Source organism: Petromyzon marinus, chromosome 55 (genome assembly GCF_048934315.1).
Source record: "Petromyzon marinus isolate PM22_M1 ecotype Great Lakes invasive population chromosome 55, UKy_Petmar_22M1.pri1.0, whole genome shotgun sequence".
NCBI lineage: Eukaryota > Metazoa > Chordata > Hyperoartia > Petromyzontiformes > Petromyzontidae > Petromyzon > Petromyzon marinus.
Window position 1 is genome coordinate 10,687,372 of NC_133721.1, and position 27,585 is coordinate 10,714,956.

The window sequence follows — 27,585 nt, forward strand, 5'->3', positions numbered from 1 at the left end:
TGTGTGAATCTGTGGGTCTTTGCGTGAGTCTATAATTCTATGGGTCTCTGTGTGAGTCTATGGGTCTCCGTGCAAGTCTATGAATCTCGGTGTGAGTCTATGGGTCTTTGTGTGAGTCTATGGGTCTCTATGTGACTCTATGGGTCTCTGTGTGAGTCTTTGAGTCTGTGGGTCTCTGCGTGAGTCTATGAGTCTATAGGTCTCTGTGTGAGTCTATGGGTCTCCGTGCGAGTCTATGGATCTCTATGTGAGTCTATGGGTCTCTGTGTGCGTCTATGGGTCTCTGTGTGAGTCTATGGGTCTCTGTGTGAGTCTTTGAGTCTGTGGGTCTCTGCGTGAGTCTATGAGTCTATAGGTCTCTGTGTGAGTCTATGGGTCTCCGTAACGAGGCTATGGATCTCTATGTGAGTCTATGGGTCTCTGTGTGAGTCTATGGGTCTCTGTGTGCGTCTATGGGTCTCTGTGTGAGTCTATGGGTCTCTGTGTGAGTCTTTGAGTCTGTGGGTCTCTGCGTGAGTCTATGAGTCTATAGGTCTCTGTGTGAGTCTATGGGTCTCCGTAACGAGGCTATGGATCTCTATGTGAGTCTATGGGTCTCTGTGTGAGTCTATGGGTCTCTGTGTGAGTCTTTGAGTCTGTGGGTCTCTGCGTGAGTCTATGAGTCTATAGGTCTCTGTGTGAGTCTATGGATCTCTGTGTGAGTCTATGGGTCTCTGTGTGAGTCTATGGGTCTCTGTGTGAGTCTTTGAGTCTGTGGGTCTCTGCGTGAGTCTATAGGGCTCTGAGTGAGTCTATGGGTCTCCGTGCGAGTCTATGGATCTCTGTGTGAGTCTATCGGTCTCTGTGTGAGTCTATGGGTCTATAGGTATCTGTGTGAGTCTATGGGTCTCTGCGTGAGTCTATGGGTCTCTGCGTGCGTCTATGGGTCTCTGTGTGAGTCTATGGGTCTCTGCGTGAGTCTATGGGTCTCTGCGTGAGTCTATGGGTCTCTGCATAAGTCTATGGGTCTCTGCGTGAGTCTATGGGTCTCTGCGTGCGTCTGTGGGTCTCTGCGTGAGTCTATGGGTCTCTGTGTGAGTCTATGGGTCTCTGTGTGAGTCTATGTGTCTCTGTGTGCATCTGTGGGTCTCTGCGTGAGTCTATTGGTCTCTGTGTGAGTCTATGGGTCTCTGTGTGAGTCTATGGGTCTCTGCGTGAGTCTATCACTCTCTGTGTGAGTCTATGGGTCTCTGCGTGAGTCTATGGGTCTCTGCGTGAGTCTATGGGTCTCTGTGTGAGTCTATGGGTCTCTGTGTGAGTCTATGGGTCTCTGCGTGAGTCTATGAGTCTCTGTGTACATGACGAGATGTTAACTACCTCGCCTGGTATGCAGGAGGTCGGGGCTTCCATCCCGACCCTGACGCCCTGCTGCTGTACATTTGGAGTTTCCAAGCTCTCCCCATGGTCGTGCGGATCTTTGTTCTCCGGGCCCTCCGGTTTTTCCGTCAATATTTAGAAAGACGCGTTTAGATGATTTAATAACTTTGGTGCTTTAAATATCCAAATGATGGGCCACTTGGTTGAGCTATCATTTGTGGCCAGGTCGCTTCTGAAATATAGTGGGCTTTGCCTGGTGGGATGGAGATGGTTTTAGTGTTGTATTTGTTTGTGTTTTTCTTGTACTTTGCACTCCTATCGTGTTTTTGTACCGTTCGTCGTTGTAACGTTCTGAACCCGTGCCCCCTTACCGGACATCTGTGAAAAAAGAGCTTTACAGCTCATCGGATTCCTCCTCCAGCATGAATACAGTATTCTGACTCGATGTACGCAGCACGTACGTCCAACTTCTTATTTCCACCGTCGCTAATCGTCGTCGCGGGGCTGGCAGGGGGGGGGGGTGGGGGGGGTGGGGGGGGGGCGTCGAGCGACGAGGGGGGCCGTCACCTTCTTCCACGCGTCGGCGGAGGCGTCGGGCAGGAGGTCGTGGGGCAGCAGCTCTTTGAGGCCGCGCCCGACGCCGGAGATGGGCGCACGGTCATCGCCGTGACGGGCACGGAACACCAGCGCCGCCAACTGCACTGCGTCTTCGCGCGACACCTTGTGGAAGCCGCGCAGGAACTTGGGCAGCTCCTGCGTTGGTGGCGGTGGTGGGGACAGTCGTGGGGAAGACAGTGATGGCGACGGGAGCGACGATGATGATGATTGATGATGATGATGTTGAGGATGACCGCAATTTTTGACGGCGGCGATAGTCGTGAAGGTGATGATGATGATGATGGCGGCGGCGGCGGCGGCGATGGTGACGACGTTGGTGATGAAGATGACGATGGTGGTGACGGAGATGATGGTTGTGGACGTGTGGCTAGTGACACACGGACAGGTGTGGCTACTGACAACAACAACAACCGCCATTCGCCACAAAGTGGCGGTGACGTCACCACGACGCTTGTGCCAGGCTATGTGCACCTTGAGGCCACGTGAAGTGTCGAACGCCCTCTGGCAGGAGGCCACGGGGCAGACCCAGGTGCCACGGGTCGACTGACTGAGATGACTGGCTGATGCACCACTTGTGCCCCCTACTGTGCCAACTTGCTGTGCTTTAATCACCCGGCGCTCCACTCGTTGTTGTGAGCGTCGCTCCTCCGCCCTCCGTTGTTGTTGGAGGGCGACTGCCTCCAACTGCCCAGTAGCGTCCTTCACGAGCCTCCTCCACAGAGGCCGATCCTGACACTGCTGGTACCTGTTATCAGCAAGTCCACATCCTCCTGTACCACATCACTCCATCTCTTCTCTAGCCCGTGCTGCGCCCGTTTAGCCCCCTCAATCCCACCGAACAAAAGCTGTTTAGGCATGCGTTGGCTGGGCATACGGGCTACATGACCCAGCCAACGCAGCCTTGCCTGCCGTAGGAGCTCACCAATGGGACTTTGTCCAGATCTTTCAATGATTTGTGAGCTCCTCACACAATCCAGCCTGATTAAACCCAGGATGGATCGTAGGCAGGCCAGCCTAAATGTTTCTAACCGGCGAAGATGTTTCATTAGGGGGGTCCACGTTTTGCAAGCGTAGAGAAGGGAGGGGATGACCGTGGCCGAGAAGACCTGAAGCTTAGTGCGGAGCGACAGACCAGGTAGCTTCCACACAGCGTTACGCAACCGATTAAAAGATAATGCCGCTCGACTGATTCGGAGTGAGACCTCTGCTGTTAAACTGGAGCCGGTCATGAGCACCCTGCCCAGGTATGGGAACCTCTCCACAACTGCCCCATCACCAATTGCGAGTTGTGGGGGTGGAGTGTCCAATGGTATAAAATACCCAGGCAGGTGCTTAGTTTTGGTGGGGCTGATGGTAAGGCCCCACCTCTTCGTGGCAAGCTCCAGGTTCAGCAGCAGCGCCTCTGAGTGTAGCTGCTCACTCAAAGGCTACTGACACACACACACGCACGCGTGGCTAGTGACACACACACGCGCATGTGTGGTTACTGACATACACGCGCGTGAGTGTGGCTACTGACACGCACGCACGAGTGTGTGGCTACTGAGACACAAATACACGTGTGGCTAGTGACACACACTTACGCGCGTGTAGCTAGTGACACACACTCATACACACTCATGTGGCTAGTGACACACACTTACGCGCGTGTGGCTAGTGACACACATACACACGAATGTGGCAAGTAACACACCCACATGCGCATGTAGCTAGTGACACACACACACACTCGCGCGTGTGACTAGGAGTGGCATCACGCGGCATCACCTGCGGGTAGTGGAACATGTTGTCCGCGGTCGGGTCCTTCCCCGGGATCACGTTGACCCAAAGCTTGCGCAGGAAGTGCACCTGATACTCCGGCATGGGGGCGGCTGCCTGGCCTGGCGTCGCACGGACACGGAGAGAGAGAGGGGGGGCACGGGGGGGGGGGGGCAGCCAGCGTCAAGGCCCCACGTGCCGGGGTGGCCACCGCGTCACCGTCCGTCCGTCCTTCTTGCTGCGCTGCGCTGCATGGGGCGCCTGCAGGGGGTTCGTTTGTGGCTTTGGCACTTTGGCAGCGGTGAGCGCGTTCGAGGAAATGTTGAGAGGAGAAAAAAAAACATAAACGCACACCACGTGGTGATGCTGCTGATGTTGCTGCTGCTGAAGGTGATGCTACTTCTGATGATGATGCTGTTGATGATGCTGCTGATGATGATGCTATTTCTGATGCCGATGCTACTTCTGATGCTGCTGTTGCTGCTGCTGAAGATGATGCTGATGCTGCTGATCATGATGCTAATTCTAATGATGATGTTGTTGCTGCTGCTGATGCTGCTGATGAAAATGCTAATGCTACTGTTGTTGTTGATGGTGTTGATGATGATGCTGCTGCTGTTAATGATGAACCAATGATAATATTGGCTTTCGGGTTAGGTTATACGGTAGTTTTACGTATAAAGTCTTGTCATCACCACGTGACAAAATAATGATCACTTTTACAGAATTTACGTTATCTTAATTTGTTTTTTTATGGAGTGCCTTGTTAAAGGTGTGTAACCAGTGCCGGATGATCCTAATAGCAAACGTAGCTACATATATGTAGTAGCTACTACATATATGTAGTAGTAGCTACGGGCCCCGCACTTTCAAGGGCCCCGCGCTAAACGCTTTTAAGCTATCAATTCCGGCTCAGTGATTCTGCACTTGCTCTATTACTATAGTACTATACCGCCTTCAACTTTTATGAACGACTGGGTGTTGAAGGTTAGCGATTTGTCGTATAGCAAATGAAACAATACAATTACTTTACGATGCAAGTTAAACATTTGTGGTTTTAATATTTACGTGTTTTTTTTGTATTTAGGGCCCCTTTATAACATCATATGCTACAGGCCCCGCACTAGCTTAATCCGGCACTGCGTGTAACATAATCTTAAAATGGTATAAGCAAGAATGATTCTGATGGCAGGGGCGTGTGAGCGATGAGGAATGAATGACAGCGATAGAAGGATACTTAGGGTGGTCACTTGAGGGGTTATTGGGGAGGGACGGGAAGGGGTGGAGGGGCGAGGAAGGGAATGGGCGATGGAGAAGAAGTGAGGCCTGAAGAGAGGAAAGGTGAAGGAGAGGGACTGCTTCATGTACAGGGGCAGTGCTGAGTCTATGGGCAGTGTAGAGTCTATGGTGCAGTGTTGAGTTTATGGGCAGTGTTGAGTCTATTGGCAGTGTTGAGTCTATGGGCAATGCTGAGTCTATGGGCAATGCTGAGTCTATGGGTGGCAGTTTTGAGTCTATGGGCAGTGTAGAGTCTATGGTGCAGTGTTGAGGCTATGGGCAGTGCTGAGTCTATGGGCAGTGTTGAGTCTATGGGTATCAGCGTTGAGTCTATGGGTAGCAGTGCTGAGTCTATGGGCAGTGCTAAGTCTATGGGTGGCAGTATTGCGTCCATGGTGCAGTGTTGAGGCTATGGGCAGTGTTGAGTCTATGGTGCAGTGTTCAGGCTATGGGCAGTGCTGAGTCTATGGGCAGTGCTGAGTCTATGGACAGTGTTGAGTCTATGGGCAATGCTGAGTCTATGGGTGGCAGTGTTGAGTCTATGGGCAGTGTAGAGTCTATGGTGCAGTGTTGAGTCTATGGGCAGTGTAGAGTCTATGACGCAGTGTAGAGTCTATGGTGCAGTGTTGAGTCTATGGGGGGTGCTGAGTCTATGGTGCAGTGTTGAGTCTATGGTGCAGTGTTGAGTCTATGGGCAGTGTTGAGTCTATGGGTGGCAGTGTTGAGTCTATGGTGCAGTGTTGAGGCTATGGGCAGTGCTGAGTCTATGGGCAGTGTTGAGTCTATGGGCAGTGTTGAGGCTATGGGCAGTGCTGAGTCTATGGGCAGTGTTGAGTCTATGGGCAGTGTTGAGTCTATGGGTGGCAGTGTTGAGTCTATGGGCAGTGTAGAGTCTATGAGCAGTTCTAGCTTTAAAGCTTTCGTGACTGCTAGGATCCATACTCTTTGGTTCTATTGGGTAAAGTCACGTAGGTGAAAATAAAATAACAAAAAATCACGACGTTTCGGCCACTTGTGTTGTGGCCGAAACGTCGTGATTTTTTATTATTTTATTTTCACCTACGTGACTTTACTCTATGAGCAGTGTTGAGTCTATGGTGCAGTGTTGAGTCTATGGTGCAGTGCTGAGTCTATGGGCAATGTTGAGTCTATGGGCAGTGTTGAGTCTATGGGCAGTGTTGAGTCTATGGGCAATGTTGAGTCTATGGGCAGTGTTGAGTCTATGGGCAGTGTTGAGTCTATGGGCAATGTTGAGTCTATGAGCAGTGTTGAGTCTATGGGCAGTGTTGAGTCTATGGGCAATGTTGAGTCTATGGGCAGTGCTGAGTATATGGGCAGTGTTGGGTCTATGGGCAGTGTTGAGTCTATGGGCAGTGTTGAGTCTATGGGCAGTGCTGAGTCTATGGTGCAGTGTTGAGTCTATGAGCAGTGTTGAGTCTATGGGCAGTGTTGAGTCTATGGGCAGTGTTGAGTCTATGGGCAGTGCTGAGTCTATGTTGCAGTGTTGGGTCTATGAGCAGTGCTGCTCAATGTACGGGACAAGTTGATTCCGTTGTAGGGTTGCAAGGAGGGACAACACGACAGCGCCGCCGACGCCTCTCGCTGATCTCCGAGCCGGCACGCGGAACCTTCCCCCGCCAGCGCTCGTTACCTTCCCGTGCCACCCTCCCGCTGTTGCTCCACTCCTCCATTTGCCTGGCGAAGTCAAAGAAGTAGTCTCCGTCTGGCATGCTCACCACCTGCATCGACCGCAGCACACGCCGCCACCGCGCGTCACCGCGCGTCACCGCAACCGCCGTTGCTACCCCGCCGTCAACCGCACAGCACCGCACAGCACCGCACAGCACCGCACAGCACCGCGCAGCACCACCACAAACCGCAGATTTCTACCACGCGTCACCGCACGGTGCCATACACCACGGCACCGTACTGCGCCGCACAGCAGCCACGCCGCTCCAGCTGCAGGCCGTCGTGCCGGTTAACTCGCGGCACGTGGACGTTCGTGACCGATGCCCCGATGCAGTCATCGACAATTTGGGGCGCGAGTGAAAATGTGTGTTGGGAGTCCCTCCCTCCCTCCCCAGCCTCCCTCCCTCCCTCCCCAGCCTCCCTCCCTCCCTCCCCAGCCTCCCTCCCTCCCCAGCCTCCCTCCCTCCCTCCCCAGCCTCCCTCCCTCCCTCCCCAGCCTCCCTCCCTCCCTCCCCAGCCTCCCTCCCTCCCCTCCCTCCCCAGCCTCCCCTCCCTCCCCAGCCTCCCTCCCTCCCCAGCCTCTCTCCCTCCCTCCCCAGCCTCCCTCCCTCCCCAGCCTCCCTCCCTCCCTCCCCAGCCTCCCTCCCTCCCCAGCCTCCCTCCCTCCCTCCCCAGCCTCCCTCCCTCCCTCCCCAGCCTCCCTCCCTCCCTCCCCAGCCTCCCTCCCTCCCCAGCCTCCCTCCCTCCCCAGCCTCCCTCCCTCCCCAGCCTCCCTCCCTCCCCTCCCTCCCCAGCCTCCCTCCCTCCCCTCCCTCCCCAGCCTCCCTCCCTCCCCAGCCTCCCTCCCTCCATCCCCAGCCTCCCTCCCTACCCTCCCTCCCTCCTTCCCCTCCCCCCCTCCCTCCCCAGCCTCCCTCCCTCCCCCCCCAGCCTCCCTCCCTACCCTCCCTCCTTCCCCTCCCCCCCCTCCCTCCCCAGCCTCCCTCCCTCCCCCCCCTCCCCCCCCAGCCTCCCTCCCTCCCCTCCCTCCCCAGCCTCTCTCCCTCCCTCCCCAGCCTCCCTCCCTCCCCAGCCTCCCTCCCCCCCCCCAGCCTCCCTCCCTCCCTCCCCAGCCTCCCTCCCCCTCCCCAGCCTCCCTCCCCCCCCACCTTGTCCATGATCTTGATGAAGAGGCTGAACCCCTCCTGGGACTTGAGCTGCAGCTTCTTGGTGATGGCCTGGCAGAGCGCGCGCACTCGCGTGCCCGCGTCCACCTCGAACGCCTGCACGGCCGCGTCGGGGACAGGGAGACCAGGGGAGAGACACAGGGGGGGTAGAGAGACAGAGAGCGAGGGAAGGGGTAAGAAGGAGGAGAGCAGAGCGTGAAATCTTTCGTGAAATCTTTCGTTTAAAAGGAGGGGGGGGGAGGGGGGCACATAAAACAAAGCATTGTAAAAAAACTAAAAAAAAACCCGAAATGATGAACGAAGCAAAGTGCCGACTACACCGAGCACCTTCTTGTTTCCCCTGATCGTAAATAAATAAATAAAAGAGCAAGACGCCGCGAGGGGCAATGCCGTGAGGTGGTGATGGCGAGGGCGGTCGTCGCTACCGTACGCTGCGAAGCAAGGCCCCCCCCCCCCCCCCCCCCGAGTTCGATTCCCGTTCACGTGCCAACGTCGATGACGCCTGGTACGGTGGCCCGGTCCCGGGCTGCCCCCCCCCACCTCCTGCCCTGCCTAGGTTGACCCAGTCTTAAAATGAGCAAACCTCGTGGTACGGTGTACACATCGGCACTCGGGAGACAAAGGTGGCCGGGCGTGGCGCTGGCCACTGTGCCACGGGAGCCCTTCGCAGGTGCTCGCTGAAGAGCACTTGGCCCAACAGCCCGCTAAAGACTACATGGGCGAGCTTTGTCTTTGGTGGTGGAGGCAATGATGACAGATACTGAGCAACATTGCGTGCTGGAGAGGATGATGTTGATGATGGTGATGAGAGTGATGATGTTGATGGTGATAACGATGGTGAAGAGTGATGTTGTTTATAGATGATGATGATGTTGAGAATGATGGTTCATGAGATTGGTAATGGTGATGATGCTGATAATGGTGATGAGTGATGTTGTTTATAGATGATGATGATGTTGAGAATGATGGTTGATGAGATTGGTAATGGTGATGATGCTGATAATGGTGATGAGAGTGATGGTGTTGATGATTATGATGCTGATGATGATGGGGATGAGAGTGATGGTGTTGATGATGATGGTAACAATGGTGATGAGTGATGTTGTTGATAGATGATGATGATGATGCTGAGAATGATGGTTGATGAGATTGGTAATGGTGATGATGTTGATAATGGTGATGAGAGTAATGGTGTTGATGATGATGGTAACAATGGTGATGAGTGATGTTGTTGATAGGTGATGATGATGATGCTGAGAATGATGGTGATGAGCTTGGTAATGGTGATGATGCTGATAATGGTGATGAGAATGATGGTGTTGATGATGATGATGATACTGATAATGATGGTGATGAGAGTGATGGTGTTGATGATGATGGTAACAATGGTGATGAGTGATGTTGTTGATAGGTGATGATGATGTTGAGAATGATGGGTTTATAAAATTGGTAATGGTGATGATGCTGTTAATGGTGATGAGAGTAATGGTGTTGATGATGATGATACTGATAATAATGGTGATGATGATGATGATGGTGACGATGATGCTGATAACAATGGTGATGAGAGTGATGATATTGATGACGACGACGATGACGACGATGGTGGTGTAGTTTGCGAGCACCTGTTCCGACTGGTCGGGGAAGGAGACGGGATGGTGCAGCTTGCGCGACTTGTGCTGTGCTGCCTTCACCTCGCGCAGGTGCGGCGGGTACCTGCGCACGGGAAACCTGCCCCCCACACAGGTGAACACAGGTGAACACACACAGGTGAGCATGAGCCCGCACACAGGTGAACACATACCGGTGAACACGAGCTCCCACACAGGTGAACATGTGAACACAGGTGAGCATGAGTTCCCACACAGGTGAACACGAGCCCTCACACAGGTGAGCATGAGCCCGCACACAGGTGAACACAAACCGGTGAACACGAGCTCCCACACAGGTGAACACGAGCATGAACACAAGTGAACACGAGCCCCGGTGGGTGAGAATCTGAGTCGGCATTCCCTTGTGCCCCGATGACCACTTCCACAGCACACCGGGGCATGTGTGTGCAGGTGTGTGTGTGTGTGTGCAGGTGTGTGTGTGTGCAGGTGTGTGTGTGTGTGCAGGTGTGTGTGTGTGCAGGTGTGTGTGCAGGTGTGACTGTGTGCAGGTGTGTGTGTGTGCTCTCGCTAACAGCACTTGCCCCTACAGTCTGTTAAGGCTATATGGGGGATCTTTGTCTTTTATCTGTGTATGTGTGCAGGTGTGTGTGTGTGCAGGTGTGTGCGTAGGTGTGTGTGTGTGTGCAGGTGTGTGTGCAGGTGTGTGTGTGCAGGTGTGGGTGTGTGTGTAAGTGTGTGCGTAGGTGTGTGTGTGCAGGTGTGTGTGTTTGAAGGTGTGTGTGTGCAGGTGTGTGCGTAGGTGTGTGTGCAGGTGTGTGTGCAGGTGTGTGTGTGTGTGCAGGTGTGTGCGTAGGTGTGTGTGCAGGTGTGTGTGCAGGTGTTTGTGTGTGCAGGTGTGTGTGTGTGCTCGCTAACAGCACTTGCCCCTACAGTCTGTTAAGGCTATATGGGGGATCTTTGTCTTTTATCTTTGTGTGTGTGCAGGTGTGTGTGTGTGTGCAGGTGTGTGTGTGTGCAGGTGTGTGGGTAGGTGTGTGCAGGTGTGTGTGCAGATGTTTGTGTGTGCAGGTGTGTGTGTGCTCGCTAACAGCACTTGCCCCTACAGTCTGTTAAGGCTATATGGGGGATCTTTGTATTTTATCTTTGTGTGTGTGCAGGTGTGTGTGTGCAGGTGTGTGCAGGCGTGTGCGTAGGTGTGTGTGCAGGTGTGTGTGCAGGTGTATGTGTGTGCAGGTGTGTGTGTGCATGTGTTTGTGCAGGTGTGTGTGCAGGTGTGTGTGTGTGCAGGTGTGTGCGTAGGTATGTGTGCAAGCGTGGGTGTGTGTGCAGGTGTGTGTGTGTGCAGGTGTGTGCGTAGGTGTGCGTATGTGTATGTGCAGGTGTGTGCGTAGGTGTGTGTGTGTGTAGGTGTGTGCGTAGGTGTGTGTGTGTAGGTGTGTGTGTAGGTGTGTGTGCAGGTGTGTGTGCAGGTGTGTGTGCAGGTGTGTGCGTAGGTGTGCGTAGGTGTGTGTGTGGGTGCAGGTGTGTGCGTAGGTGTGCGTGTGTGAGTAGGTGTGTGCGTAGGTGTGTGTGTGCGTAGGTGTGTGTGTGTAGGTGTGTGCGTTGGTGTGTGTGTGCAGGTGTGTGCGTAGGTGTGTGTGTGTGTGCAGGTGTGTGCGTAGGTGTGTGTGTGTGTAGGTGTGTGTGTGCGTAGGTGTGTGTGTGTAGGTGTGTGCGTAGGTGTGTGTGTGTGTGCAAGTGTGTGCGTAGGTGTGTGTAGGTGTGTGCGTAGGTGTGTGTAGGTGTGTGCGTAGGTGTGTGTGTGCGTGCAGGTGTGTGCAGGTGTGTGTGTGTAGGTGTGTGTGTGTGTAGGTGTGTGTGCGTAGGTGTGTGTGTGTAGGTGTGTGCGTAGGTGTGTGTGTGTGTGTGCAGGTATGTGCGTAGGTGTGTGCAGGTGTGTGCAGGTGTATGCGTAAGTGTGTGTGTGTAGGTGTGTGTGTGTAGGTGTGTGTGTAGGTGTGTGCGTAGGTGTGTGTGTGTGTGCAAGTGTGTGCGTAGGTGTGTGTAGGTGTGTGCGTAGGTGTGTGTAGGTGTGTGCGTAGGTGTGTGCGCGTGCAGGTGTGTGCAGGTGTGTGTGTGTAGGTGTGTGTGTGTAGGTGTGTGTGCGTAGGTGTGTGTGTGTAGGTGTGTGCGTAGGTGTGTGTGTGTGTGCAGGTATGTGCGTAGGTGTGTGCAGGTGTGTGCAGGTGTATGCGTAAGTGTGTGTGTAGGTGTGTGTGTGTAGGTGTGTGTCTGTAGGTGTGTGCGTAGGTGTGCGTAGGTGTGTGTGTGGGTGCAGGTGTGTGCGTAGGTGTGCGTGTGTGTGTAGGTGTGTGCGTAGGTGTGTGTGTGCGTAAGTGTGTGTGTGTGTGTGCAGGTGTGTGCGTAGGTGTGTGTGTGTAGGTGTGTATGTGTGCGTAGGTGTGTGTGTGTAGGTGTGTGCGTAGGTATGTGTAGGTGTGCAGGTGTGTGCGTAGGTGTGTGTAGGTGTGTGCGTAGGTGTGTGTGTGCAGGTGTGTGCGTAGGTGTGTGTAGGTGTGTGTGTAGGTGTGTGTGTAGGTGTGTGTGTGCGTGCATGTGTGTGCAGGTGTGTGTGTGTAAGTGTGTGTGTGTAGGTGTTTGTGCGTTGGTGTGTGTGTGTAGGTGTGTGCGTAGGTGTGTGTGTGTGTGTGCAGGTATGTGCGTAGGTGTGTGCAGGTGTATGCGTAAGTGTGTGTGTGTAGGTGTGTGTGTGTAGGTGTGTGTGTAGGTGTGTGCGTAGGTGTGTGTGTGTGTGCAGGTTTGTGCAGTGGGGAGCGGTGGTGTCGCGGTTAGCGCTACGCTGCGCTAGGAACCCGGCGATCTGAGTTCGATTCCCGCTCTCGGCTAACACCGGTGACGATTATCTGAACCGGTCCTGGGCCTCCCCTAGTTCGACTCAGCCTCAAATGAGTACCTGGTGCGGTGTGTAAACATCGCCACTAGGGAAACAAAGGCGGCCGGGCGTGGTGCTGGCCACCCACTCCCTCGTGTGCCGTGCCGGCCTTCATAGGTGCTCGCTAACAGCACTTGGGGGGCGTCCATAAATGACGTCACGCGATTTTGGACGATTTTTTACCCCCTCCCCTCGTCACACGGCATCACAACAAGTCAGACCCCCCCCCCTAAAATATGACGTCACAAAGCTCTGCCCCCCCCAAAAAATATATATAAAGTATGCTTCAAATCGCTTTAAACTATTGTCATTGTAGTGCGTATTTAATGTGGCGTTGCACTATGATGTTGTAGGAGAAACACATTTATAAAATAGTCTATTTAATTAAGTAGAACGTGTTGTCTATATTTATTTAAAGTTGCGAATTTTGATGTGACGTCACATTTCTCACCCCCCCCCCCTCCTCGTCACACATCGTCACAAATGTCTGACCCCCCCCCCCCTAGGTGCGTGACGTCATATATCGACGGCCCTTGCCCCAACAGTCTATTAAGGCTACACGGGGGATCTTTGTGTCTGCATGTGTGTGTGCGTGTGTGTGTGCGCGTATCTCTGCGTGTGTATCTGTGTGTGTGTATAGATGTGTGAGTGTGTATATACATGTGTGTGTGTATATGTGTGTGAGTATATATGTATATATATGAGTGTGTATATGTGAGTGTGTATATGTGAGTGTGTATATACATGAGTGTGTATATGTGAGTGTGTATATGTGAGTGTATATATATGAGTGTGTATATGTGTATGTGTGTGTGTGCCTGTCACCGACCCGCTGTTCTGCAGGCTGCGGTTGAGACGGGCAACGTGGGCCGTGCGCTGCCGCGACTGGAGGAATTCCTGGACGTGCGGAGCCAGCGCCGCTCCCGGCGGGAAGAGACCGAGGCACAACCACAGCAGCTCCCAGCCCTTCTCCTCGCTATACCTGGACACAACAAAGACGAAGATCCCCCGCGTAGCCTCAGCAGACTGTCGGAGCAAGTGCTGTTAGCGAGTGACAGCACATACGGAGGCCGAGCACGGCGCACGGAAGGGGTGGGTGGCCAGCGCCACGCCCGACCGCCTTTGTCTCCCCAGTGGCGATGTTTACACATTTGAGGCTGAGTCGACCTAGGGGAGGCCCAGGACCGGTTCAGATAATCGTCACTGTTGTTGGTGGCCGTGAGCCGGAATCAAACTCGGGTTTGTGGTGCATCGCATTAACCACTGCACCACCGCTTTCCACACACATACAAAGATCTCCCGTATAGCCTGCAACACACTTTTAGGGCAAGTGCTGTTAGCAAGTAGCACCTATGAAGGCCGGCACGGCACACAAAGGGGTGGGTGGCCAACACCACGCCCGGCCGCCTTTGTCTCCGCAGTGGCGATGTTTACACACACCCCCCTGTGCCACCGCTCCCCACACACACATAGCCAGATCAGCTACCAGTCCTTCCCTTCACTATACCTGTACGCACACACACACACGGGAGTACAGCGGTAAGGAGATGGAGGAAGGGGAGGCTGCGTCAGGGACTCGACACTGCTGCTGCTGCTGCACGGAGGAGCAGGAGCGGCGTCCGTTTTCACAGTGGGCGGGGAGATGGGAGGCGACTCAGAGAGGGCGTGGCCACACTCAGAAGTCACGTGGTTTACTGGAGGCTCGTGCTGATTTAGAGATATAGAGGTATGGAGATCTGCAGATGAGAGGAGAGATATTCAGAGTGGGGGTGGCCACCCACAGAAGTTGCGTGGTTTACTAGAGTCTTCAAGCCGATTTTAAGAACACAGACGGAACGGCTCGGGAAAGCGTACACGACAGAACTACTTCCGGAGGTCACATATTTCCAAGGCACCGCTCCCCGCCTCTCCCCGCCGCCACCCGCGCCCGGCACCGGCAAGAGGAGCAAAGCGGCAGAAAAGTTCGCCGGCTCACCCCTGTCTGTTGTCGGTGAGCTGCTTGAGGATCTGGCAGTAGAGCTCGTCCTGCAGGCAGGCGTTCTTCAGCGCCGGCCTGAACACCTGGTCGGTGAGGTCGGTGCCCGGGTCGGAGGTCGCCTGCCGCATCGGGAAGTCCCCCATGTACTTGAGGATGGGTGCAGGGGGACGGGGGGGAGGCCACGGGGGGGTCGGAGGTCAAGGCGTTCAGACGGACTGTCGGGCACGATCACTCGGACGACGACGATGATGACGACGATGCTCACGATGGGACAAAGACATCCATTGTAATCTACACGAATTAATAAACCACCACCCTGCGGTCTTCACACCTGATTGGCTCACAAGTGACGACATCACATTTGCCCTCCTCTATTTGAGACCGAAACAGTGAGGAGGATTTCTCCACAACTCTGGCTGGCGCCTGATGATGCCGCCGGTTGCAATTACCGGCGAAACGTCGCGGCCCTTCGGATTGTAAACGTCGCTGTGGGTTTGCTCTCCAACACACACGACCGGTTAGTGTCGAACTAGCAACTTAATTGGAACGTTTTGTTTACGCGACAAACCTTTACTTAGTTGGCCGTGTCGGGTGGTGGTGGTGGTGGTGGTGGCGGGTTTAACGACACGTTCATATTGACGCGAAGTAACCCCTAACTTAAAACAAAAGAAACAATCCGTCATGGACAGCAGGACGTTCAGCTCACTCTGGATGAGTGCTCGTTGGCGCCAGAGGTCGCGCGCGAAAGGTCACGCGCGAGAGGTCGCGCATGACCTTTCACGCGCGAAAGGTCGCACGCGAGAGGTCGCACGCGAAAGGTCGCACGGGAAAGGTCGCGCGCTGACCATGTGTGACGAGTGAACGAACGGACGGGTGGAGGGGCGACCGCGTAGACATTTATATATACACGCCGCGCACGTGGATAATAATAATAAATAAATAATTGCGGTATTATACAATATACAATTATATATAATAATCATATTATAATATTATATATTATAATACTATATTTAGATAGTATCATATATTATTATACTACTTACATATTATAATATATAATAACACACACGTGTATATATATATACATACACACACACGTGTGTGTATGTATATATATACAGGCGCCCAGGTCGGCAGTGGCGGCCTTGGTAAAACAAAATTAACACACGGGTTAAAAGTTGCCGCGTGGTTGTATGGACCGAAAGCCGGCCGGGCGGCCTGGCCGCCCCTCTGACTGGGCGAGTATCTGCACGGCCGGCTGGGTGGTTGTCATGGGTCGGGTCGCGACGGGGGTGGTGGTTGCGCGTAGGGGGGGGGGGCCGAGTCTCCGCGGGGCCGAGGGATATCGATGAAGGCGTTGCACGCGTCCTTGGCCACGTGATCTCCGATGACGCTGAGCAGCAGCGGCTGCAGGAGGGGCTCCCGGGAGCAGGCCCAGAGGTGGTCCTTGCGGCGGCCACGCGCCTCCACCACCTGCTTCACGGCGCCCTGCGGCAGCGGCCTAGCGGTGACACGCGCGGTTGCCACGGTGACACGTTGTGGTTCCCACGGTGACACGTTGCGGTTCCCACGGTAACACGTTGCGGTTCCCACGGTGACACGTTGCGGTTCCCACGGTGACACGTTGCGGTTCCCACGGTGACACGTTGCGGTTCCCACGGTGACACGTTGCGGTTCCCACGGTGACACGTTGCGGTTCCCACGGTGACACGTTGTGGTTCCCACGGTAACACGTTGCGGTTCCCACGGTGACACGTTGCGGTTCCCACGGTGACACGTTGCGGTTCCCACGGTGACACGTTGCGGTTCCCACGGTGACACGTTGCGGTTCCCACGGTGACACGTTGCGGTTCCCACGGTGACACGTTGCGGTTCCCACGGTAACACGTTGCGGTTCCCACGGTGACACATTGTGGTTCCCACGGTGACACATTGCGGTTCCCACGGTGACACGCGCAGTTCCCACGGTGACACGCGCGGTTCCCACGGTGACACATTGTGGTTCCCACGGTGACACGTTGCGGTTCCCACGGTGACACGCCCGGTTCCCACGGTGACACGTTGTGGTTCCCACGGTGACACATTGTGGTTCCCACGGTGACACATTGTGGTTCCCACGGTGACACGTTGTGGTTCCCACGGTGACACGTTGCGGTTCCCACGGTAACACGCCCGGTTTCCACAGTGACACGTTGTGGTTCCCACGGTGACACGCCCGGTTCCCACGGTAACACGTGCGGTTCCCACGGTGACACGCCCGATTCCCACGGTGACACGCGCGGTTCCCACGGTGACACGCCCGGTTCCCTTGGTGGCACGCCCGCTTCCCACGGTAACACGCCCGGTTCCCACGGTGACACGCCCGGTTCCCACGGTAACACGCGCACGCGTTGGGGCGAGATGTTATCTACCTCGCCTGGTATGCAAGAGGTCGCGGGTTCGATCCCGACCTTGACGACGCCTGCTGCTGCTGTATATTTGAAGTTCTCTCTCTCCCCGCAGTCGAGTGGATTTTTTCTCACGTTTAGAATCAACGTCGAATTCAGAGTGTTTGGCTGCTATACATTTCCACGCGACGATAAGCCACTTCGTTGGGCTTTCATTTGTGGCCAGGTCGCTTCTGAAAATGAGCTACGTAGCTCAGTGGGCCTGACCTGGTTAAATAAAATTAGAAATAGTTTATAGTTGTTTTCATAGCTTATTTGTGGTTCCGGCGTCTATGTTCGGGTCCCGCTAACGGTGCCGCTGCATTGAACCTTCATCGAAGGAGCGCACCGTGAAAATCGATAGCAGGCCCTGGCCGACCGAGAAAAGTGACATTCTAACCCACTCGCACGCACTGTGGGCGACAGGGATTGTGGGTAACGGTGCAAGGGGCACTGTGGGTGACTGCGGTGCCGCACCTGAAGTGGTCCTGCGCGAACTGCTCAAGGGTGTAGAGGGCGTTGCGATCCTCCGGCTGCTGGGATACTGTCGAGCCTCGACGCTGACCCTCGGGGTTTGCTGCAAAAAGGCTCTGGAGGACGCGCGGAGAGGGGGGAAACCTCCGATTAGCGTACGGTTGGCCACGCGCGGTGTGAAATAAGTACAACGGACATCATCATCATCATCATCATCCCGCACCTCCGATTAGCGTACGGTTGGATACACACGGTGTGAAAGAAGTTCGATGTACATACGTACAAGCGAAACAGTGGATAATGTATCGCAGCTCGCTCACACACTCACTCACCCACTCACTAACTCACTCACCCACTCACTAACTCACTTACTCGCCTAATCACTCACTCAATCACCCACTCACTCACTCACTCACATACTCATTAACACACTCACTCGCCCGATCGCTCACTCACTCACCCATGAACATACTCACTCGTCCGATTGCTCACTAACTCACCCACTCACTCACTCACTCACCCATTCACACACTCATTAACACACTCACTAGCCCGAATGCTCACTCAATCGCATACCCATTCACCCACTAACCCACTCACACACTAGCCCAAGTTCCATCACAGCATCATCAGCAGTAGCGTTCAGTCTGCACCGTTCTCTATGAAACACTCACAGGCCCCACCTATCTCTTGAAGGCCTCAAGATACAACACAGAGAGTCGGCTAACACAACAGTCAATGTGTCTCCGTGTCTGTGTTTTGTCTCTCTCTCAAATGTAGCAATCTTTGGAAGAACGTAATCAACCAGGCTGGGTGTTGACTTGTGTTAGCCGACTCTCTGTGCTGTATCGCATTATATTTCTAAGTTTACTGTTTTTGTTTTCTCATTAATTCACACCTGATGATGGTTGCTTGTGTTGCAATCGAAACGTCGTATTCTATTATTATTTAATAATATTTTCTTTCTACGTGACTTTACCGAAAAAACCAAGGGTTAATTCCTGCAGCCACCAAAGCTTCGAGTCTGGTCTTGCTGGGTTCAGTTTATCGAGCACGGGGCAGCACGTAGACGCTGCCCGACAGGAGCTCGCCCGTGACCCCCGTGACCTCCTGCGGTCGTGGCCGCGATGACGGCGCGACCCGAGCGGACCGAAACCCTCCACCGCCTCGTGCCTCTCCGCGTACCAGGATGGCCTTGCTGGGTTTCTCGAGCACGGGCAGCACGTAGACGCTGTCCGACAGGAACTCGCCCTTGAGCCCCGTGCGGTCGTTGCGGCCCTGCGTCCAGCTCGCCTGGGGCAGAGCCTCGCCCGCTGTCTTGTCGCCCTCCAGCACGATGAGGTCGCCCCTGTGGCACGCGAGCACGCCCGCGCCCCCGTCTACGGGCGGGTCGGGGTCGGAGGTTAAAGGTTAGAGGTGAACCGCGGAGGTCGGGGCGACGCGGAGATCCATTTCTTTTAAACTGCTTGTCGTGTTTAGTTTGTTTGACCTTCCCCCCGCACCTCCGATTAACAGGATTGGCTACGAACGGCGTGAAATAGATTCAGCATACATAAATCCTGGGTTCGTATCCAGGTATCCGCCGCCTGTGATGACGCAGGCTTCTCGAGTGTAGTAGTAGGGGGTGAGTTTCAGTTTCAAACGTTTTGGATTAAGTGTTGCGAAGGACACATTTTTTTTTCCAATGCTCAGGATCATTTGCATCACCCGACGCCACGTGACTTCACCTTTGGCAGGAAGTGATGCCATGAAAGCGTTGTCAGGAGTCTCTGATTGGGTCATCTAATGAATACAATAGACAGATAGAGTGGTCTATGATGGGGTCTCTAGACAACAGACTGACAGAGTAGTCTCTGATGGCGTCTCTAGACAACAGACAGACAGTGCTGTCTCTGATGGGGGTGTCTCTAGATAATAGACTGACAGAGCTGTCTCTGATGGGGTTTCGAGACAACAGACTGACAGAGTGGTCTCTGATGATGTCTCTAGACAACAGACAGACAGAGCCCTCTCTGATGGGGTCTCTAGACAACAGACAGACAGACCGGTCTCTGATGGGGTGTCTAGACTACGGACAGACAGAGCCCTCTCTGAAGAGGGTGTCTAGACAACAGACAGACTGATGGGGGGTCTCTAGACTACAGACAGACAGAGCCCTCTCTGATGGGGGTGTCTAGACAACAGACAGACTGATGGGGGGTCTCTAGACTACAGACAGACAGAGCGGCCTCTGATGGGGGTCTCTTGACAACAGCCAGACAGACAGAGCGGCCTCCGACGGCTCGCACCGATGACGCGGCTCTCCTGCATCGCCACGAGGTGTCGCGAGCGGCTCTTGAGGCCCTGCAGGAGCAAGACGAGGAGGTCGTTGAGCTCGTCGGCCGCCGGCGTGGCCAGCACCATCTCGTCCCCCCGCAGCGTCGACAGCGTCACGGCGGGTCCCGCCAGCTTGCGCCTACGCTCACCGGGCAAGGGGGTCGGGGGGCCGCGGTGGCAGAGCGGTGTTAGCGCTCCGTCGCGACGGAACCCCGGCCACGGTCCCCCGCTCGCAGGCCGCCAACCGACCGACGGGCGACGAGGATTATCCGGAGGCGTCACGGGGCCTCCCCCGGGTCCACTCGGCCCCGGATGAGTGGCACCGGGGTGTAAACGTCGCCACTCGGCGGAGACAAAGGCGGGTGGGCGGGGCGTCTTGCTGGACACACCGGTGCGCCGTGCCGGCCATCGCGGGTGCTGCTCGCTAACAGCACTTGCCACAACAGCCTGGGAAAAAAAGGCTGCACGGGGGATCTGTGTTTGTGTGTAATGTGTAAGCGGGCGGCGGTAGGGTAGTGGTTAACGTGCCTTCACTACGAGCCCGGGGGGCCCGAGTTCGATTCCCGTTCATATACCGAGCCACACATAGACGTACACGCTAACATTTAAACAAAGACAAAAGATCCACCGTATAGCGTCAACAGACTGTTGGGGCAAGTGCTGTTAGCGAGTAGCACCTATGAAGGCGACGTGTAAACGTCGCCTTCATGACCTCGTGCCAGGCTAAGTGCACATGCACACACACGCGCACGCACACACGCACACACACACGCGCACACACAGACGCGCACACACACACGCACACATGCGCATGCACACACGCGCACGCACACACACACGCGCACACACACGAGCACACACCGGCTGGCGGTGGTGATGGTGGCGATCTCTGACCTCGTGCCAGGCTAGGTGCACGCACACACACGCACACACACACGCGCACGCACGCACACGCGCACGCACGCACGCACACACACGCGCACGCACCCAGGCACACGCACGCACACACACACACACACGCGCACGCACGCACACACACACACGCACGCGCACACGCGCACACACACACGCACGCACGCACACGCACGCACGCGGACGCACCGGCTGGCGGTGGTGATGGCGACGATCTCGGGGAAGGTGAGCAGCATGAGGACGTGCTCGTCCCCGTCCAGCAGGTGCAGCCCCACGGAGCTCACGGCGGCGATCAGCTCGCTCTTGAGCACGCTCGGACCTGCCGCCCCAGGCCACCGGGAGCACACACGCACGCGTCCGCACGGAGCTCGCAACCGCACGGCGCTCGTGGTCGCATCGCCCTTTCCCGCTGGTACGCCGACAGCCGAGCCGACGGCGGGACCCCCCTATAGGCACCGGCTATTTAAACTTATCCGCGAAATCTTCTTTGGTTCTTTCGGTAAAGTCACGTAGAATGAGCACTGTCGTCCCGACAGTTCTGTTCTTTCACCTGATGAAGGCTGCTTGTGTTGTGGCCGAAACGTCGTGAGAATTTTATTGTCTTATTTTATTATTTTATTCTCATTCTACGTGACTTTACGAAAGAACCAAAGAAGATTAATCCTTGCAGTCACGAAAGCTTTAAATCGATATTTATCCGCGAAACTATTTTTATTCTTTACCAGGTAAGGCCCCCAGTGAGCTACATAGCTCGTTTTTCAGAAGCGACCTGGCTACACAAATGACAGCTCAACGAAGTTAGCTTATCATCACGTGGACAATTTCTGGCAGGCAAATACTCTAAACGCGTGATGTTGATTCTAAATGTGGAGTGAAAAACCGGAGCACCCGAAGAAATATCCACGCGACCACGGAGAGAGAGAGAGACACACAAACTCCAAATATACAGCAGCAGGCGTCAGGGTCGGGATCGAACCCACGACCTCCTGTACACCAGGCGAGGTAGTTAACATCTCCTAGCCACCGTGGTGATGATGATGATGAGAGAGAGAGAGACGCAAACTCCAAATATACAGCACCAGGCGTCAGGATCGGAATCGAATCCCACGACCTCCTGCATACCAGGGCCAAGTAGTTAACACCTCGCCACTGACGACGCGCTCGCAAGACGTCCGAATCTGGCTCGGGGGGAGGTGGGGGTTGGGGGGTCAAGCCGGGCCAGGGGAGCAAAACCCACGAGGGTTTTACAAATTTGGCGTCCGTGTCACCTGGTGGCAGCGGCAAAGTCGAGGCCCTGCGAGCCGTTTCGTCGCCGCACCCAACATCGGTGCGGCGGGACGTCGCGCGCACGCCGTCCGCGGTGAGATCGCGGACGGCGTGCCGGGTGAGAAATTCGTGCGGCTTCTGACCCTTTGACCCTCGGGCCACGGGGCTGCCGCCCTCCCTAACCGGGCCGAGCGATCTTACCCGACACCTTGTAGGCCTCGAAGAAGCGGGAGAAGAGGACGGGCCACTTTTTGCGCGCAAAGTCGACCATCTTCTCCTGCACCGCCAGAGCGCTCAGGCCTTGCTTCGCGTAGTCAGACTGCGCACACGCACACGCACACATACACACGCACACATACACACGCGCACGCACGCACACACACATACACACGCACACATACACACGCACACATACACACGCACACACACACACGCACACACGCGGACACTCACGCACACGCGTACACACGCACACACGTACACACAGGCACACTTGCACACATGTACGCACGCGCGTACACACGCGTACAGACACGCGCGCACGCACGTACCCCCACGTACATACACACACGCAGGTACACACGCGCACACGCATACACACAAAAGACAAACACAAAGATCCCCCGTATAGGCTGTAACAGACTGCTGGGGCAAGTGCTGTTAGCGAGTGGCCACCTATGAAGGCCGGCACAGCACACGAGGGGGTGGGTGGCCAGCACCACGCCCGGCCGCCTTTGTATCCCCAGTTGCGATGTTTATTACACCACACCAGGTACTCATTTGAGTCACCCACCCCCACCCACCCACAAACTTTCACTTACCCACCCACCCACACACTCTCACTCACCCACCCACACACTCTCACCTACCCACCCACACACTCTCACTTACCCACCCACCCACCCACACGCTCTCACCTACCCACCCACACACTCTCACCTACCCACCCACTCACACACTCTCCCCTACCCACCCACACACTCTCATCCACCCACACCTACCCAGCCACACATTCCCAGCTACCCACCCACGCACTCTCAACCGAACCCACCCACCCACACCCCCCCGTGCCACCCACCTGTCTCAGCGCCCCCTCCACCTCGGCGGCCCACACGGAGCGGTGTTTGGCGGCGGTGAGCGCACGCTCGGGCACCGTCTCGGCCACCGCCTGAGCAACGTCCGCCGCAGAGGGGCTGGCGCCGTGCTGCACGAGACAGCGCCACGCCACCAGCTCCACCAGCTCGGAGTCCTGGCACGCGCCACGCCACGCACGGTGCAGCGTCAGCCCCAGTGAGAGAACCCCCGCCCCGCCCGCCCGCCCGCCCGCCCGCTCGCTCGCTCGCTCTCTCGTTCAGCTCAAGCCTCCCATGAACCACGTGGCATCCCGCGTGTGTGGCCACGCCCCCCCCCCCCAAATTCTGAATCACTCCCCTATCACTTGTGCGTCTCGCTCCCCCCTCTCTGTCTGTCGCTGTCTTATCTAAAATCGGCTCAAGCCTCCCATGAACCACGTGGCATCCCGTGTGTGTTGCCGCGCCCCCCAATTCTGAATCACTCCCCTATCACTTGTGCGTCTCGCTCCCCCCTCTCTGTCTGTCGCTGTCTTATCTAAAATCGGCTCAAGCCTCCCATGAACCACGTGGCATCCCGTGTGTGTTGCCGCGCCCCCCAATTCTGAATCACTCCCCTATCACTTGTGCGTCTCGCTCCCCCCTCTCTGTCTGTCGCTGTCTTATCTAAAATCGGCTCAAGCCTCCCATGAACCACGTGGCATCCCGTGTGTGTTGCCGCGCCCCCCAATTCTGAATCACTCCCCTATCACTTGTGCGTCTCGCTCCCCCCTCTCTGTCTGTCGCTGTCTTATCTAAAATCGGCTCAAGCCTCCCATGAACCGCGACGGACGTCCCCGGGGAAAGAAAATCCGGGACGGGTGGCGACCCTGCCAAGGGCAATAACACGCCCGCGATAAATGCCGTTCAGTGCAGCGGTCCTCGGAAATCTGCAAGTCCTACGGGGACATTAAAGGCCAGAGGATTTGTCGGTTCCGTAATGATAATGACAATTCTCTAACTCAGGGCCGTGCATTATCACGCGACGTTCTCGCCTCCACTGCTTTGACGCGAGATATTTTTGTTTGTTATATTTTTGCTTCCCACGGCACGTGCCGGTGTCTCGGTAGCTCGGAGTTGGCGACCCTTGACCCTTTGCCACGGGCGGCTGCGCGTCACGGACATAGACCCGGCGACTGATCAACCGCAGAACGGCGACCTCGAATTGCGAGTCAGAACGCCACAACAACTAAACGATGCACAGACACAACGGGAGCGCAAAGGAGGGGACGGGTAAATAAATCACTTTTACTATATGAATATATATATACCAGTAAATCGAGACGATTTCTTTTTTGTATCTTATCAGGTAAAGCCCATTGAGCTATTTCCTTCTGTCCAGAGGCGACGGGGCAGTCGCAAATGACACTTTAGCGAAGGTGGCTTATCACGTTGAAATGTATGGCAGTAGCCAATTAACAGTGTAACAAACAAAAACAAATTGTTCCTGGGTAGTAAGTGTTATTTCCTAATTGCTTATGCCTCAAAAGTACAGAAAGTGGCTATTATTATTCCATACAAACTTTGCTTTTGTGACCAGAACAGTGATAATTTTTTAACCTATTTTCAATGAGAAAACGTGTGCACTTGTGTCTTTCGTTCACATATAAAGTCCTGGTAATGACACTTAGTATCCAGGAACAAAAATTGTGTGACATAGTGTAATATAAACAATCGAAACGCGTGACATCCATTCTAAATGTGGAGGGGGGCGGGGGGAGGGGAAATAACGGAGGACCCGGAGGGATAAAAAATCAACGCGACCACCACGGAGAGAGTGAGAGAGAGAGAGCGAGAGAGAGAGAGAGAGCGAGAGAGAGAGCGAGAGAGAAAGAGAGCGAGAGAGAGAGCGAGAGAGAGAGCGAGAGAGAGAGAGAGCGAGAGAGAGAGAGAGAGCGAGAGAGAAAGAGAGCGAGAGTGAGAGCGAGAGAGAGAGAGAGAGCGAGAGCGAGAGAGGGAGAGCGAGAGAAAGAGAGCGACAGAGAGAGAAAGAGAGCGACAGAGAGAGAACGAGAGAGAGAGAGACACCGCACGCTGCAAACTACAGCAGCAAGGAAGTGAGGGCGACCCTGGATAGCTGGCGAGTGGACGGAGCGCCTGCGTGAGATTCACCGTGTTGTGGCGTGAGACTCGCGTGTTGTGGCGTGAGACTCACCGTGTTGTGGCGTGAGACTCGCCGTGAAACTCACTGTGTTGTGCCGTGAGACTCGCCGTGTTGTGGCGTGAGACTCACAGTGAGACTCGCCGTATCGTGGCGCGAGACTCGCCGTGAGACTCGCCGTATCGTGGCGCGCGACTCACCGTGTTGTACCGCGAGACTCACCGTGTTGTACTGCACGACTCGCCGTATCGTGGCGTGAGACTCGCCGTGAGACTCGCCGTATCGTGGCGCGCGACTCACCGTGTCGGCGCGGTACTCGCCGAAGCGCAGGCCCCGCACCACCTGGCGGTAGACGAGGTCGGTGGCGACGGCGTCGGCGCCGGCGTCGTGCCACGGGGCGAAGAGCTCCTTGCGGAAGATGAGGCGCCAGGGGGCGGCCTGCTCGGCGCCGCCCCCCTGCTCGCGGCTCAGCTGCTCGCACTGCGACACCGCGTCCAGCACGTGCTCCCGACCCCCGCCCAGCGACGACACCTGCGGTCGCGGCAGGGTCACGGTGGGGTCACGGTGAGGTCGTGGTCGGGTCACGACGGGGTCACGGCGGGATCACAGCAGTCACGGTGGGGTCGCGGCAGGGTCACGGCGAGGTCGTGGTAGGGTCAGGACAGGGTCACGGTGGGGTCACGGGAGGGTCACGGTAAGGCAATCGTTGAGGGTCACGATGGGGTTGTGGTAGGGTCATGGTAAGGTCATGGTAGGGTCAGGACAGGGTCACGGTGGGGTCAAGGCAGGGTCATGGTAAGGCAATCTTTGAGGGTCACGATGGGGTTGCGGCAGGGTCACGGTAAGGTCATGGTAGGGTCACGACGGGGTCATGGTAGGGTCATGGTTTAGAGCAGGGGTCGGCAACCACCATAAATAGAAGAGCCAATTCTTCTTTTTATTCCGTGAACATTTGGTGAGCCGCAATGCAACGTGAATGCGAGACGGTGGCGCTTCATAAATAACTGTCACGAAGCAGCCTTCGGAAGAGCCGCAAGTTGCCGACCCCCTGGGTTCAGAGTTACTACGAGGGTCACTCGCCCCGTCACTCGCTCGTCACCCGGCCATCACCGGCGTCGCCCGTCACCCCTCCCGTCACCCCTTCCGTGACCCCTCCCGTGACCCCTCCCGTCACCCCTCCCGTGACCCCTCCCGTCACCCTTCCCGTCACCCCTCCCGTGACCCCTCCCGTCACCCCTCCCGTGACTCCTCCCGTGACCCCTCCCATGACCCCTCCCGTGACCCCTCCCGTCACCCCTCCCGTGACCCCTCCCGCCACCTTGTTCTGGAAGGAGATGAAGAGGGAGAAGCCGAACTGGTCCCGCAGGCCGATCTTGCTGGCGAGAGCCGACACGAGCTCGCGCGCCGTGCACGCCGAGTCGGCGCTCAGCGGCACCGTGCGGCCGTCCATCAGCCCCACGGGAAGCGGCGACGTGCGGCGGGACTTGGTGGCCTGTGCCGGTTCACGGGGACGGTGAGGGGGGGAGTCGGGGGGCAGCGAGGGATTGTGGAGGTAGCGGTGTAAATAGTCGTGGTGGTGGTGGTGGTGGATGTGGTGGTGGAGCTGATGATGAAGATGGTGATGGAGGTGGTGATGGTGGAGGTGGTGATGGTGGAGGTGGTGATGGTGGAGGTGTGTGATAGAGGTTGCTGTCGAGGTGGTGATGGAGGTGGTGTCTGTGGAGATGGTGGTGGTACTGGTGGTGGTGGTGGAGGTGGTGGTATTGGTGGTGGTGTTATTGGTGGATGTGGTGGTGGTGGTATTGGTGAAGGTGGTGGTGGTGGTATTGGTGGTGGTGGTATTGGTGGTGGTGTTATTGGTGGATGTGGTGGTGGTGGTATTGGTGGTGGTGGTGGTGGTATTGGTGGTGGTGGTGGAGGTGGTGGTGGTATTGGTGGTGGTGGTGGTGGCGATACAAGGAAGAAGCCACCCACCTGCATCTCGAGCCAGCTGGGGGGCTGGGTTCGGCACCCGTTGGCCAGAGTCCTCTTGAGGCGCGCGTCGCAGTACGGCGCATACCCTGGCGGACCCTCGCTCAGGAAGCTCCTCAGGTACTGGGCGGGGGGTGGGGGGCAGGGAGGGGAGGCGGGGCAGAGGGGGGGGGGGCAGGGGGGGAGAGAGGTGGCGTTCCACGGTGTCTGTGTGGGCGCGTGCCGTCGTCGCTGGAGCCGATCCCCGGAGTTCGATTCCCGCTGGCGGCCACCGCCGACACCGATGACGATCATATCTCAGCCGGTCGTGGGCCTCCCCTGGGTCGACTCAGCCTCAAATGGCTACCTGCCTGGGGGGAGACAAAGGGCGTGGTGCTGGCCACCCACCCCCTCGTGTGCCAAAGTGCCGCCCTTCATTGTTGCTGATACTCGCTAACAGCACTTGCCCCGACAGTTTGTTAAGGCTACACGGGGGATCTGAGTCTTTGTCTAGTATGTATGGTGTATGTATGTTGTATGTATGTTGTATGTATGGTGTATGTATGTTGTATGTATGTTGTATGCATGGTGTATGCATGGTGTATGTATGGTGTACGTATGGTGTATGTATGGTGCATGT

At 55.9% G+C, this 27,585-nt stretch overlaps 1 protein-coding gene across 1 annotated transcript in view; it reads right to left on the reverse strand.

Moving 5' to 3' along the window:
• Window positions 1–27,585, reverse strand: part of LOC116954506 (unconventional myosin-VIIa-like) — a 90,001-nt gene that overhangs the window by 13,548 nt on the left and 48,868 nt on the right. Inside the window, exons 26-43 of the mRNA XM_076052235.1 lie at window positions 26,970–27,089; window positions 26,314–26,487; window positions 25,196–25,526; window positions 23,678–23,724; window positions 22,864–23,034; window positions 21,987–22,104; window positions 20,709–20,838; window positions 19,580–19,746; window positions 18,477–18,670; window positions 17,295–17,407; window positions 15,664–15,892; window positions 14,386–14,561; window positions 13,240–13,392; window positions 9,491–9,596; window positions 7,848–7,961; window positions 6,662–6,749; window positions 3,742–3,854; window positions 1,924–2,109 (exon numbers count right to left, since the gene is read on the reverse strand). Of these exons, the coding sequence (XP_075908350.1) occupies window positions 1,924–2,109; window positions 3,742–3,854; window positions 6,662–6,749; window positions 7,848–7,961; window positions 9,491–9,596; window positions 13,240–13,392; window positions 14,386–14,561; window positions 15,664–15,892; window positions 17,295–17,407; window positions 18,477–18,670; window positions 19,580–19,746; window positions 20,709–20,838; window positions 21,987–22,104; window positions 22,864–23,034; window positions 23,678–23,724; window positions 25,196–25,526; window positions 26,314–26,487; window positions 26,970–27,089 (2,730 nt within the window). The remainder of the gene's footprint in view (window positions 1–1,923; window positions 2,110–3,741; window positions 3,855–6,661; window positions 6,750–7,847; window positions 7,962–9,490; window positions 9,597–13,239; window positions 13,393–14,385; window positions 14,562–15,663; window positions 15,893–17,294; window positions 17,408–18,476; window positions 18,671–19,579; window positions 19,747–20,708; window positions 20,839–21,986; window positions 22,105–22,863; window positions 23,035–23,677; window positions 23,725–25,195; window positions 25,527–26,313; window positions 26,488–26,969; window positions 27,090–27,585) is intronic.